At 47.8% G+C, this 15,547-nt stretch overlaps 1 protein-coding gene across 1 annotated transcript in view; it reads right to left on the reverse strand.

The window, feature by feature from the left end:
* Positions 1 to 207: 207 nt before the first annotated feature.
* FKTN (fukutin) overlaps positions 208 to 15,547 on the reverse strand; it is a 317,697-nt gene continuing 302,357 nt past the window's right edge. Inside the window, exons 10-11 of the mRNA XM_030194323.1 lie at positions 3,969 to 4,096; positions 208 to 1,603 (exon numbers count right to left, since the gene is read on the reverse strand). Coding sequence (XP_030050183.1) covers positions 1,390 to 1,603; positions 3,969 to 4,096 — 342 coding nt within the window. The 3' untranslated portion in view covers positions 208 to 1,389. The remainder of the gene's footprint in view (positions 1,604 to 3,968; positions 4,097 to 15,547) is intronic.

The following is a 15,547-nucleotide window of genomic DNA, read 5'->3' on the forward strand; positions in this document are numbered from 1 at the left end:
TGAGGATCCATTAAATCGTTTTAAATATTGGGCCCTAACCTTTTATGAGATAACATAAGAAGATGCTGTACCTCAAAACCATGTGTGAATTTAGGAGAAAAGGTGCTGGTGGTTTCAATAAATAAAAGAAAGCTGATCTCCAAAAGACTGACCCCCCCCCCCCCCCCCCCGATATTCAAAAGCATTTAACTGGCTAGGATTGGCATCTGGCCAGTTAAATGCTCCATAACTGGCTATCCAGTGATATTCAGCAGGGGATAGCTGACTATTTCCCGCTGAATATTACCAGTTAGAGGCTATATTTGGCTGCGTGAATATGTGGGATATCTTTGACCAGTTAGAAGATACCGCCTAAGTCTGAATATCAACATAGCTGGTTATATTCTAACTAGCCAAAAATAGACCAGATATTCTCGGCTTTAGCGACTGTGGTCTGAATATCGACCCCTGAAAATAGAAGCAGCATTGCTAAGTACCAGGCAAGCTGAGACTGGGGCAAGCAGCCAGCACTGTTACTTCTGCCCTGGCCATGCAGTGGGTTGATAGAAATCAGCACAGAAGGCCCTCAATGCATTAATTAAAAAAGGTACTTCACCTCTCTTAGTTACATATCAGAACTAGTGTTTCACTGTCACCTGAATTACCCACCTCCTATAAAAAAAAAAAGTCCATGAGAGTACAGATGATCTGAATGGTCCAACCAGCACAGACCAAAAGAAAAGATCAATCTTTCATATAAATTATATCCTCCCTCAGTCACAGGAATTTAGTCTTTTTCCCAGCAAGTATGTCACCCTATGTGCTGCAGCCATATTCTGGCTTGCCAGTGCCTTCATCAGGCAAAAAATATCTGCATGAAGGACTCTGCCAATGCCACAGCAGCCTCAACATGCCTTTCTGGAGACTGTATTAGAATTAAAACCATAAAAGCAAGATGGATTTGTGCATGCGAATAAGGCTGGAGCTACAGCCAGTTAGGGGGTTGAGGGGGGATTAGGATCCCCAAAGGCAGTCTCAGTCACAAGTGAACACTAATATGATAAACTGCTATCTCAATGAACAAAGAGAAAAATAAGACAAAGCTCAGACAGAACAGGGTGTTTGATCTGAGTTCCAAGTTTGCCTCACAATTTTCCAGTTTCAATTCCTTTAGTCTATTTCATGTTCTCCTTCTCCTCTCTTTTCAGAAGACCAACAAGAGCCACAGGGAGTGAGGGCTTCATATCACTACCACCTGCACAACTTAAGCAGTGAGGGTATCTTTTCCATGAATACCAAAATAACAGGTTTCCTCCACAGAAGGCAGGAGAGGCCCAAGCAGTATGGTGTCTATGAATATGATGGAGACCCACCTAAAGTGACCATCATTCCCCATTCCATCACGTGCTCTCAGTAGACTTGAATAACCTCATTCCATTCATTCACAGGCCACACACCATTGGACTGCACGTTGTGGGGAGAGCTCTTCCAGTCCCATGCCACCACAGGCACTGCCCAGCTCTGCCCATAGTTGGCTTCCACGTATGCAAGCGTCTCACAAGGCACTCGAACTTTCAGCTCCACAAATTCAGTCCAGCACAGTGTGAACTTAGGAAACAGGTACCTGTATGGTGATAAAACCACAAGGGAAATCAAGTGACTGTGAGCCAAAACTTTAAAGGAAAAACCTATACTTCATCTTGCTTATGGCACAAATGCAAGGAATTAAGTTTCTTTAGTCCTTCAATAAAAAAAGAGGATTATAATATAGCTTTGGAAATCAATCACCTGCTGGTGTCATGCTGCCATCTATATCCTCATAATATAGCATATACAGGCCACCGTTAACCAAATATTATTGTGACATTTGGCAATGTATATACTGAGGGGCCCTTTTAATAAGTTGTGTTAAGCAGCTAACACAGGTTTTACAGTACAGTAGATATTAACATGGACCCACACTAATGTCTTCTATGCTATTACAGCAGCCATCGCAGTTAAAAAACAAACAAACAAAAAACAGTGCTAGCTGCTCAATGTGGGAGTGGGCGGAAGCTAAGTATGACATGGATGAGCAGAGGAGTGGTCAGCTGTGACAACACCAGCAGCCCAGGCACACAATGCGGTGCCTGTGTGGTAAATGCAGTGCATGTCCCCTGCATTTACCAAACGTTATTTTTTGCTGTTAATGTACAGTAAGTGCAAAACCCAATGTAATTTATGTACTTTAGTAAAAGAGCCTGTGAGTCTTGTAGATCCCAAGCTAGTGTTTTGAATATTAAACCATTCAGAGACAAAGGTATTTGAGCTGGCAGCACTGGGTATTGATTGAATATGTGCTTTGTTTTATTTATTTGAATTTTGTTCATACCTTTTTCAGTAGTAGTTCAAGCTAAGTTACATCAAGGTACACTAGGTACATTTCCTGGGTTGCTACTTGGATATGTATTTCCTGGGCTGCTACTTTGCTTTATATTTATTTATTTGTTGCAAAGATATTCAACCGCTAACCGGATAAAGTTATCCATTTAACAGGGCCACATAAAGAGCATATAATTTATCCATATAAGTTTAGGACTGCATATCTCAGGGGTTAATAACTACAGTCCTTGAGAGCCACAACCTAATCAGGTTTTCCACAATGAATATGCATGAGATTGATCTACATGCACGGTTTCCATTATATGCAAATAGATCTCATGCATATTCATTGTGGAAATCTTGAAAACGTGACTGGGTTGTGGTCCTTGATGACTGTGGTTGCCCAACCCTGGCATATCCAATTTTCATGAATAAACTGGCTGTAAATATGCATAAAGATATCTGGATATCTTACATATTTTATTTTTATTTTATTTAGATTTTGCTCACACCTTTTTCAGTAGTAGCTCAAGGTGAGTTACATTCAGGTACTCTGGATATTTCTCTGTCCCAGGAGAGCTCACAATCTAAGTTTGTACCTGAGGCAATTGAGGGTTAAGTGACTTGCCCAAGATCACAAGGAGAAGCAATGGGGTTTGAACCGGCAACCTCTGGATTGCAAGACCGGCCACTCCTCCTCCACGTAGATATCTACGTGGTGGCCATTCTGTGAATTCTGTTCTCTGAGGATTTAGCATCTGTAAGATTGATCTTGGGTACAGCACAGGAACAGCAGTACTTGCAGTGAGGAATACCATGTTTTCATTCCTCACAGATAATACAGGAAGAGTCACCTCATTTTTATTATTTGCAGCTGGCTGCTTTTAGCAAAGAAAGAGTACCAGAAGAAAAAAACCTTGTACAAAGAGATCCTACAAGAAGCAGCAGCCTAAGAATCAGAGAAGCCAAAATCAAATCCTACCTCTTCTATAGAGGTCTCAAAGCAAGTCACTTCCAGTGACTCAGGTACAAGCTAGATTATAAACCCACTTGAATGGGGAAATAATTTGTGTACCTGCTTGTAACTTGGCCTTGAGTTTGGATTTGGAAAAGACACATAAATTTAAAATCCAAACCCGTGCCAGTATATATGGAGAAAAAAAAACCTTTTAGTTTTAGGAATAAGGGGATAATCCAACATTCACCCTATACCCTAAATCAAAAATATATTTTGCACCATGCCATCATTATACAGCTTTAGGTCTTCAACTTTTACCTGCTTTAAAAAATGTTTTAAAAATCCCTCAAAGCCAAAAACAAATCCCTGAAGATTTTCCAAAAGAGCGTCAGTTGCATGAGATCAGTTTCCTCAACAGTATCTATGTATCATATATCTAGCTACAACTTTAAACCCGGAAAATATTTTATCAGTTTAAGTAGCAGTAATAGCGAAACTGAAAAAAAAAAGATCCCGAATATTTCTGAAGAAAAAAAAACCCCTGTAGAAAATTAAAAGATTTTTATGAGACATCACACCTAGGTTGAAAAGAACATCTTGACTGCTTAAAGAGGAGGGCAACATGGCAGGGAGTGTATAAAAACTGAATTATATGATGTCCTGCTCATACTTAAATTTCTTGCCACTTTTGGCTTGTGTTCCTCCATTCCACATGTGGTTGTCCTCTTCATAGAAGAAAAAAATATCAAGTTTCACATCCTCTTCTCCCTGAAAGGAGAGCTCAAGGCTGTCTTCCACCTGCACATGAAGCAAACAAGTTATATTACTCCACAGAAAGAAAACCAAAAAATCCCAGCCATTCACAGACAGGCTAAAGAAAGCAACATGCATATTTCTAAGTGCTCTTGTCAACTGGCACCTGCTTGTAATATTCAACCATTTGCATAGGCACCCGGTATAAGAGGCTTGGGGAGGCTAAGCCTCCCCAGCCTGGCCTTCCACGCCTTGCTGCTTTCTTCCTAGTATTGCCCTTCTCTTTCCTCCCCGCCCCACCTCCTGCCTTAGGCTGTAGAGGTTTTCCTTCCCTGTCTGCTGTTTCGACCTCTGCCGTTCGTACAGTACTAATTATAAAGCAAAGATGCATGGGACCCTGACTCTACATGCTGCAGCTGCAGCCTCATCTTCCGGCTGACCTCCTCTGAAAGAGGAAGTTATAGCAGAGGAGGCGGGGTCAGCTAGAAGTGGTAGCTGCAGCGTGCAGAGACCCACAGTCCACCACAGCTTTGCTTTATAATTAGCGAGGCAGAAATGGCAACAGGAGGGAGGGAGCCTCTTCTATGAAAACAGAGGTTCTGCAGTTTGTTTGTTTTTTTTAAATTGCTGCTGCTCTTTTGAGGAGAACCAGACGGGACTACAGGAATTTCAGAGAGACAGTAGAGGTGCTGGTTAAAAGAGGGCAAAGAGAAAGGAGGGAGATTCTGTGTGGGGGGAGTTGGAGAAAGAAGAGGCTAGCTGCAAGGGGATACAGAGCAGAGGGACATGCTGGCTGAAAAGGGGGGGGGGGAGAATGGTGGGAGAAATACTGGATATAAAAGGTGGAGAGAAAAAGGGATATGCTGCATGAAAAGGGGGAAATAGAGGGGAGTTGCTGGATGAAAGATGGAAGACAGGAGAAATTCTGTCAGGAAAGGAGTAGAGAGAGAGGAAGACATTGGATGGAAAGGGTGGAGAAAGAGAGGGGAAGATGCCGCATTGAAATGAGGAGAATGAAGGGGTGCTGAAGGGAACAGAGGAGAAATACTGGCTGAAAGGGATGGAGAAGATGGGGAGATGTCAGATGGAAAATGGTAGAGAGGGGAAATCTGCATGGAAATGTGTAGGGAGAGGGGAGATATTGAATGGGAGGGGGAGAGGATAGAATTAGTGAAAGACTGGAGAATATAAGGAAGGGGAATAGAAGAACTGGGCTGAGGGAAAGAGTTAGAAAGCTGTAGGTAGATGCAGTAAAAGAGAGAAATTGAATAGTAAGAATAAAAGTAATTTGGACAGAGAGGTGGAAAAATAAATAGAATAAAGATGATAGGAAAAAAAATCAATGTTGGAGACATGTGTTAGAGGAAATGAAGTAGTAGCAGCGCTGCGTACGCCTTGTAGCGCTATAGAAATGCTAAATAGTAGTAGTAGCAGCGCTGCGTACGCCTTGTAGCGCTATAGAAATGCTAAATAGTAGTAGTAGGAAATGAAGATGACAGGAGGAGAGAAATGACAAACAGAGAGAAAACCCTGTGAAGAGAGAGCTAAGAGAAGACAAAGGAAAGTAGAAACTAAGGACTGGAACTGACACAATGAGAAAAATTGGCCAGACAACAAAAGGTAAATAAAAAAGAAATTTATTTTTATTTTAGAATACATCACTGTTCACATGGCCAATAGGAGTAAGCTAGACTGAGGAGCTAGGACTGACCAAGAGCCAAGTGTTAGACTACCTGCACATAGTACTGCACATACAATTCTCTTTAGTATACTGTATTATTTTGAATTTTTTGCTACATAATTCTCTGGAGTGTACTCAGTGTGCATGATACCATCAGTTACAGAGGCACTAGGGGGAAGCAGCTGGTAGGGGTTCCTCTGTACTGTGCTTAAAAATGCATTTGCTGTCCCTTTCCTGTTGATATAGGTGTTGACCCCTAAGGTTTTTAACTTGATCCTGCCCACCATAGCCATGCCCACCTTAGCCTCCCCAAACAGTTGAGTCACCGACCGCCTATGACCATTTGTATAACCTCTTCAAGAACCAGACTCAAGAACTCAGCTCTGGTAACTGGTAACAACATCCTCCTCCTGCAATTTGACATGTCCAGTGCCTTTGACATGGTTAATCATGATATACTAATACATATACTAGAATACTTTGGAGTAGGAGGCACAGTTCTCAAATGGTTCAAAGGATTCCTAACCACAAGATCATACCAAGTAACAACGAACGCGGACAGATCACCCCCATGGAAACCTGAGTGTGGAGTCCCCCAGGGATCCCCTCTCTCACCAACATTATTCAACCTAATGATGATACCTCTAGCCAAACTACTAGCCAATCAAAACCTCAACCCCTACATTTATGCAGATGTCACAATTTACATCCCATTCAAACATGATCTAAATGAAATCACCAACGAGATCAACCAAAGCCTCCAAATAATGCACACTTGGGCAGATGCATTCCAATTAAAACTTAACGCAGAAAAAACACAATGTCTTGAACTCACCTCACAACATAACACAAAAAACTTCTCCACCATAATCACACCATACTGTTCCCTCCCTGTCTCACAAAACTTGAAAATTCTTGGGAGTCACCTTTGATCGAAACCTCACTCTTGATACCCATGTGAAAAACACGACGAAAAAGATGTTCTACACCATGTGGAAACTCAAACGAGTAAAACCTTTCTTCCGTACCCTGGTACAGTCAATGGTAATAAGCCATCTGGACTACTGCAATGCACTGTACGCTGGGTGCAAAGAACAGACAATCAAAAAACTCCAAACTGCCCAGAATACGGCCGCCAGGCTGATATTTGGAAAAACTAAATATGAAAGTGCAAAACCCCTAAGAGAGAAATTTCACTGGCTCCCACTTAAGGAACGCATTAGATTCAAGATCTGCACGATTGTACACAAAATCATTCACACAGACGCCCCAATCTACATGCTAAACCTCGTAGACCTACCTCCCAGAAACGCCACAAGATCATCCCGCAAATTTCTCAACCTGCACTACCCCAGCTGCAAAGGACTTAAATACAAGCTGATGCATGCCTCTACCTTCTCTTACATGAGCACGCAGTTATGGAATGCATTACCTACAGACCTGAAAGCAATCAACGAAACAACTATCTTTCGAAAATCTCTGAAGACATTCTTCTTCAACAAGGCCTACAATGAGAATCTACAGCCTCACTAAGTCACCTCACCAACTCACTCAATTATGAACGCCTACCTTCTATAACTACCCTAATCACTCTCTTCCTTCTTCTTTCTTCCCTTCCTAATCACTAAACATTACTAACTGTATCTGATATTCTGAAATGACAATGTTAACAAATCTATGTAAGCCACATTGAACCTGCAAATAGGTGGGAATGTGGGATACAAATAAATACACTCAACCACAACCTGAAATAAGGATAGGGGCTTAATACAGAAATCTGCAGAGGACAGAAGAATGGAAAGCTCTCCTGTATGTGTAAATGTGCACCCCACAGCCAACAAGGGGTGGACTGACCATTCGGGCCCTGGGCAGTGCTCGAGGGCCCAGAAGTACTCTCCCCCACCCCCGCGTCCCTCGAGCGTCAGTGGGCCCTTCCCGGTCCCACCGTGAAGAGTCCTGGTGGTCTAGTGGCATCTGCGGGGGCAGGAAAGAACAACACTCTTTCCTGCCCAGCCGCCGTGTTTTAAAAATGGCTGCTGAGACTCCCTGTGGCAGCCTCATGAGACTGTCGAGACCCGCGAGACTACCGCAGAAAGTCTTGGAATCCATTTTGAAAACAAGGCAGCACCAGATAGAATAGTGGTAGTGGGCAGGAACAAGTGGGGTTCTTTCCTGTCCCTGAAGAAGCCACTAGGCCACCAGGGCCGTTCAAGGTAGGACTGGGAATGGCCCACTGAGGCTCATGGGACTGTAGTGTGTGTGTGTGGGGGGGGGGGGGGGCTGTAGGAGTATTTACCTGAGATCTCACCCTTGCTGGTCTTGGCATATACAGCCATTGTTATAACAATATGGATTTTACAGCTTGTGGCCTGTATGCAACAGTAACCATCAGAAACCAGCTTTGTTACAAAGGAACAATACTGCTGAGCATACCAAGATGACTTCATCTAAGGACACATTCTTTGTTGTTAACTAGCCCAGTTATCTCCGAAGAAGATTGGAGGAGAGAGACACATGGCTCCAGGAGTATGAGATCAGACAGGAAGGTTTGCATGCCTTCGAAAACAGTTTCACAGCTAGTTAACAAAGGCTTGCTTCATGGCCATGAAGCTGACTGAACATTATTACACTATCTGTGATTGGTCCACTGGTATCATCTGACGGATGGATGCCAAAAGGTTGGACTGAAGAGGAGGAAGTGAGGAGATGACCAGAAGACTTGCAGGTGGATAGAAGGCTCGAGAATAGCCAGAGACTGATTTTCCTAAATGCCGGTGAACTGCATACCTTGTAACAAACTCACAAGATTGGCTCAGCTACGATACGGCCTTACTTAATGACGGTGTCATCTGCCTCCAGAATACAGATGTCGGACTTATTCCTGGACTGAGAGACTCGCTGAGGCATCAGCTTGAGTCTCAGAGGAGAAATCTGCTTCTTTACCATTGGAAGTCTGCCACAGACTGCAGGGTGAGATAACAGGATTTACTACCTATGGTCCTTGGCTTTTGTCTGAGACAGATGGGTTGTACGTCATGATTTATGGTCTGTGAATTTAGCAGCTAACTGTATTTTGCATAAGACGTGTGGTGTAACTTCTCATAATAATCATTAGGATATCAGTATTGTGATTGGTTGTGTAATTACTCATTTAGTTAGTCCATTAGGATAATCATATGTCATTATCTATATTTTGGTGATAATCTATTTTTATAGCAAGTTATGGTAAAATTATGTATAATCATACCTGATAATTTTCTTTCCATTAATCATAGCTGATCAATCCATAGACTGGTGGGTTGTGTCCATCTACCAGCAGGTGGAGATAGAGAGCAAACTTTTGCCTCCCTATATGTGGTCATGTGCTGCCGGAAACTCCTCAGTATGTCGATATCAAAGCTCCATCCACAGGACTCAGCACTTAGAGAATTACACCCACGAAGGGACACTCTGCCCAGCTCACCACCGCCGAAACGGGGGAGGGGAATTAACCCAGCTCATCCCCACACAAGTGGGGGAGGGGAATCCGTCCAGCTCATCCCCGCGGAGCGGGGGAGGGACACCACACCCGCCGATGCGGGGGGATCTGGCTTATCCTGCAACCGCAACCGCGGGAGGAGCTGACTGACCCTAACACCGCCGAAGCGGGAGGGGTACAAAACTGCCCTACAGCCGCACGAAGCGGGAGGGAGTGCCGGCAGAATTTTAAGTCTCAATCCAGCCCCGTAAAACGGAGGGGAGAGGAATGCAGCAGCTCACTGTAACACAAACTCGTCTTAACTCTTGAAGAATCCAAGTGAAAAAACTTGAACACGAAGTCTTTCTGAAGTAACTGAAGACTAAACTTGAACCTGAAATGCAACCAGAATAAAAACAATACAGATATCTGGGAGGGGCTATGGATTGATCAGCTATGATTAATGGAAAGAAAATTATCAGGTATGATTATACATAATTTTACCTTCCATATCATCAAGCTGATCAATCCATAGACTGGTGGGATGTACCGAAGCAGTACTCACCCAGGGCGGGACATAGAAATCCCTGACCGCAACACTGAAGCTCCAAACCGGGCCTCCGCCCGAGCAGCCACAGTCAAGCGGTAATGCTTGGAGAATGTATGGGCCGAAGCCCAAGTTGCCGCCTTGCATATCTCTTCCAAGGAGACGGAACCGGCCTCTGCCATCGAGGCCGCCTGAGCTCTTGTAGAGTGAGCCTTCAGCTGGATAGGCGGCACCTTCCCCGCGGCCACATAAGCCGCTGCAATGGCTTCCTTGACCATCTTGCCACTGTAGGCTTAGCAGCCTGCAGACCCCTACGAGGACCTGTATACAGGACAAACAGATGATCCGATTTCCGGAAATCATTGGTCACTTCCAAGTATCTGATGATGACTCGTCTCACATCCAGATATTTAAGAGCAGAGTACTCCTCTGGGTAGTCCTCCCTACGAAAGGAAGGGAGACATAGCTGCTGATTCACATGGAAGCGAGAAACAATCTTGGGCAGGAAGGAAGGCACTGTGCGAAAAGTCACTCCTGCCTCAGTGAACTGTAGAAAAGGCTCTCGACACGAGAGCGCCTGGAGCTCGGAAACTCTTCTGGCTGAAGAGATAGCCACCAAAAAGACTGCTTTCAACGTCAGGTCTTTCAGAGATGCCCTTGACAAGGGTTCAAACGGCGGCTTCTGCAATGCTCTTAGCACCAGGTTGAGATTCCACGCAGGCACCACTGAGTGCAGAGGAGGGCGCAGGTGATTAACCCCCTTGAGAAAGCGCACCACATCTGGCTGCGAAGCCAGGGAAGCACCCTTCAGGCGGCCCCTGAAGCAAGCCAGAGCCGCTACCTGGACCTTAAGGGAACTGAGCGACAGGCCTTTGTCCAGACCTTCTTGCAGGAACGCCAACACTGAAGAAATTGGAGCAGTGAAAGGAGAAAGAGAGCCTGCTTCACACCACGCCGCAAAGATACGCCAAACCCTGGCGTAAGCAGTAGAAGTAGAGCGTTTCCTCGCTCTCAGCATAGTGGCGATGACCTTGTCTGAGAAGCCCTTCTTCCTCAGACGCTGCCGCTCAATAGCCAGGCCGTAAGACCAAAGGGGGAGGGATCCTCCATCACCACGGGACCCTGATGTAACAGGCCCTGCTCCACTGGCAGCCGCAGAGGATCGTCGACTGAGAGCCTGATCAAGTCCGCATACCAGGGACGCCTGGGCCAATCCGGACCCACCAGGATTATCCTGCCGGGATGCTTTGCCACCCGGTCTAGTACCCTGCCCAACATGGGCCAGGGCGGGAACACATAGAGAAGCTCTTGTGTCGGCCATTGTTGGAGAAGAGCATCTACTCCCAGGGATCGAGGGTCCCGTCCTCTGCTGAAGAAGCGCGGCACTTGGCAATTGGCCGATGACGCCATCAGATCTAGGCTCGGCTGGCCCCAGCGCTTCGTGATGTCCAAGAACGCCTGAGCAGATAGCTGCCACTCTCCGGGCTCCAAGGTATGGCGACTGAGAAAGTCCGCCTTGACATTCATGACTCCGGCAATGTGGGCCGCTGACAGCTGTTCCAGGTTCGCTTCCGCCCACTGGCATAGACTCATAGCTTCCTTGGCTAGAGGGGCGCTCTTGGTACCTCCCTGGCGGTTGACATAGGCCACAGCCGTGGCATTGTCCGACAGGACCCGTACAGGCTTCAACACCAGTACCGGGATGAACTCCAAAAGCGCCAACCGAATGGCTCTGAGTTCCAGGAGGTTGATAGACCACTTTGTCTCTGCAGGAGACCAGAGCCCCTGCGCTGTCCTTCCCAAGCAGTGGGCTCCCCAGCCCGATAACGAGGCGTCCGTCGTGACGACAATCCACTCTGGGGACACCAGAGGCATTCCCGCAGACAACTTGTCTGCCTGCATCCACCAGCTCAGCGCCTTGCGCACTGCTGGATCCAAGGGAAGACGCACCGCATAATCCTCCGACATCGGAGTCCAGCGCTGCAGCAGAGAGTGTTGTAGTGGTCTCATATGAGCCCTGGCCCAGGGCACTACTTCCATCGTGGCCGTCATAGAGCCCAACAGCTGCACATAGTCCCAAGCCCGAAGAGGAGAGGCTACTAGGAACTGGTCCACCTGAGCCTGAAGCTTGACAATCCGATTGTCTGGCAGGAACACTCTGCCCACTTGGGTGTCGAATCGAACTCCCAGATACTCCAGGGACTGAGTCGGGCGCAGCTGGCTCTTCTCCCAGTTGATGATCCATCCCAGGGAGCTCAAAAGAGCAACTACCCGGTCCACAGCTTTGCCGCACTCTGCATAAGAGGGGGCTCGGATCAACCAGTCGTCCAGATAAGGATGGACTTGTACTCCTTCCTTTCGCAGGAAGGCCGCTATGACCACCATTACCTTGGAAAAGGTCCGCGGAGCAGTAGCCAACCCGAACGGGAGGGCTCTGAACTGGAAGTGTCGGCCCAGGACTGCAAAACGCAGAAAGCGTTGATGAGGAGGCCAGATGGGAATATGCAGGTACGCTTCCTTGATGTCCAAGGATGCCAGGTACTCCCCTGCCTTCACTGCCGCTATAACAGAGCGGAGAGTCTCCATGCGAAAGTGCCGCACTTTCAAGGCCCGATTGACCCCTTTGAGGTCGAGGATAGGCCGGACAGAACCTCCTTTCTTTGGTACCACAAAGTAAATGGAGTAACGCCCCTTGCCAAGCTGACTTTCTGGCACCGGAACGACCGCACCCAGGCGGATCAGATTGTCCAAAGTCTGCTGCACTGCCACAGCTTTGACCGGAGACTTGCAGGGAGAGAGTACAAACCCGTCTCTTAAGGGTCGGCAGAACTCTAGCTTGTAGCCGTCTCTGATGACTTCCAGCACCCAAGCGTCTGAAGTTATTGTGGTCCACTCGCCCAGAAACGAGGACAGCCGTCCTCCAATCTGCACTGGGGCGTGGACCAATACCCCGTCATTGGGTACGAGACCCTGGGGGAGGACCGGAGGGAGCACCTCCGGGACGGCGGTCTCTGCGAAAGGAATGCTGCTTGGGGGAGAACTTCCTCTTAAAGGAAGAAGGGGCAGAAGCACCCGACCTGCCCGGGCTGGTACCGACGGGCTTCCTGAAACCGTCCTCTGGAGGTACCGGGACGAGCACTAGCCAGAGCCCTGACCTCCGGTAACTTCTTGCCCTTAGACGTGCCGAGATCAGTCACGATTTTGTCCAGCTCGACCCCAAAGAGCAGCTTGCCTTTAAAAGGCAATCTAGCCAGGCGGGATTTTGAGGCGTGGTCAGCAGACCAATGTTTCAGCCAAAGCCACCGCCGCGCAGAGACAGTCTGAGCCATGCCTTTAGCTGAGGCTCTCAAGACATCATACAGCAAGTCTGCCAAATAGGCCAGGCCCGATTCCAGGGCTGGCCAATCATCCCTCAAGGAATGATCCGAGGGGAAAGCCCGCTGAACCATAGTCAGGCACGCCCTGGCCACATAGGAGCCGCACACTGAGGCCTGCAAACTTAAAGCAGCCGCCTCAAAGGACGACCTTAAGGCCGCCTCCAATCTCCTGTCTTGGGCGTCCTTTAGGGCCGTGCCACCTTCCACCGGCAATGCCGTTTTCTTAGTCACCGCAGTGATTAAAGAATCCACGGTAGGCCACAGATAGGCCTCACGTTCACTCACAGCCAAAGGATAGAGGCGGGACATAGCCCTAGCCACTTTAAGGCTCGCTTCTGGGACATCCCATTGAGCCGAAATTAAGGTGTGCATGGCATCATGCACGTGGAAGGTTCTAGGCGGGCGCTTAGTCCCCAGCATAATGGCAGAGCCAACAGGGGCTGAGGGAAAGACGTCCTCCGGAGAGGATATCTTCAAAGTGTCCATGGCCTGTAACAACAGGTTGGGCAAATCCTCCGGGTGAAAAAGCCGCGCTGCAGAGGGGTCATCCGCTCCATCCGAGCGGGGATCCGTCTCCTCCAAGGAATCCTCAAAGGACCGTTGGGAGACCCCAGACACGCTGCCCTCATCTACATCGGAGGAGACAAATTCCTCCAAGGCCTGGGAATCAACCCGAGGGCGTTTACCTCTGGGAACCTCAACCTCTTTACCAGAGGAGGGAGCGGGGGCAGCGTTGTGCATGAGGAAGGCCCGATGCAGCAGCAAAACAAATTCGGGGGAGAAACCCCCCAGACTGTGCACTTCCGCAGCCTGGGCAACAGCCCTAGGCGCTCTCTCAACCGGCGCTCGCAACAGCGGGGGAGAGACATGCTGCGCATCCAAAATGGCGTCCGGCGCGAAACTCCGCGAAGGAGCCGCGCGGGAAGAACGGCTCTTAACTTTAGCCGCTTCTGTGCCGTCGCCCAAATTAAGGGCGTTCATGGCATTAATGTCTCCAACCTCAAGGGCGGCCCAAGAAGAAGCCGTCCGAGCCGCGTGGCCGGCCAAGATGGCGGAGGCGAGGAGCGGGGGATGGGCGTTTATGGCGGGAAAAACCGCCACGCCGGAGGAAGGACCGGGACATGCATCGGTCGCGAAACTGTCACCCACCAAGGGCGAATCCGGCTTGAAGACCCCCGCATCCCCTCTAGAAGCGCTCGAGCGACCCGGGGAGCGACCCTTTGCGCCCTCGCCCTCCGACGCCATGTGCCACGAGGAGAAGAATCGGGGAACCCCCGCCCGCTATAAAAAGGTAAAATTACCTGCTGTCCGCTCCGAGTCGTAACGACCTGGTGTCTCAGTGAGTAGCTGCAATAGACGCTTAAATAAACGTCGAAATAAACGCCTTTAAGGCCGTTCAAAATTTTTTTTTTTTTTTTTTTTTTTTAACGGAGCCAGCGGGAGGGGGGAGAAAAGGAGGGACCTGGCACCACCAGGTTTGCACTTGCTCAAAAGAGCCCTCAACCCCAGGCACTCAACAAAACCTAAAAATTAGGCTTGGAGGCCTAGCCAGAGCTGCTGCTGATGTGTGACCACCACCTGCTGAGATAGAGAACATACTGAGGAGTTTCCGGCAGCACATGACCACATATAGGGAGGCAAAAGTTTGCTCTCTATCTCCACCTGCTGGTAGATGGACACAACCCACCAGTCTATGGATTGATCAGCTTGATGATATGGAATTTGTATTTTTTGCTCAGCATTTTGCTTCAGAACTCTGAAGACACTGACGTCACTTCCTTCAAAACGGGTTCAAAGGGATCGTGGTGAAGCCACCGAAATCGCCAAGTCTCGGGGCCCCGCCCTCACGTCAAACGTGATGACGTCGAGGGCGGAGCAATGGTGTCACACACTGAGGGCAGGGCAATGGCGTACGGTGCATTCAGGAGGTGCAGAGCAACGGCATCAGAACGACGAAGGGGTCAGTAGGTACATAGGGAGGGAGGGAGAAGGGGGGGGGTTGGGGAGGAAAACCTTGCTAGCGCCCGTTTCATTTGCTCCAGAAACGGGCCTCTTTTACTAGTTTATATATATATATTTATTTACTTAATAAATAATATATATTCCATCTGTGGCATTGTTCCTTTTTCCAGCACAACTAGCTTGCCATTGGGCCAAAGAGGTACGCTTCCCCTAGACACGAGTCCAGAATAAATGCTATTTAGTAGTGTTCTGTCAGCTAAGTACCTCTGGATGTATATTAGGAGTTGTCCTCCTGTATATAGCATACCTACATATTGGGGCAGCTCGTCTGGTTCCCAAACTTTGGGAGTTCATTTTGGACCCTTTCTTAGTAGCACTTCCCATGCTTCCTAGTTATTTGTGAGGATTTGGGTTTTTTTTGTCTGATTTATGGCTTCGGCTTCCTGGCTGTCTGTTGCCTGAGATTTTATTG

This window comes from Microcaecilia unicolor, chromosome 2 (assembly GCF_901765095.1).
Source record: "Microcaecilia unicolor chromosome 2, aMicUni1.1, whole genome shotgun sequence".
Classification (NCBI taxonomy): Eukaryota; Metazoa; Chordata; class Amphibia; order Gymnophiona; family Siphonopidae; genus Microcaecilia; species Microcaecilia unicolor.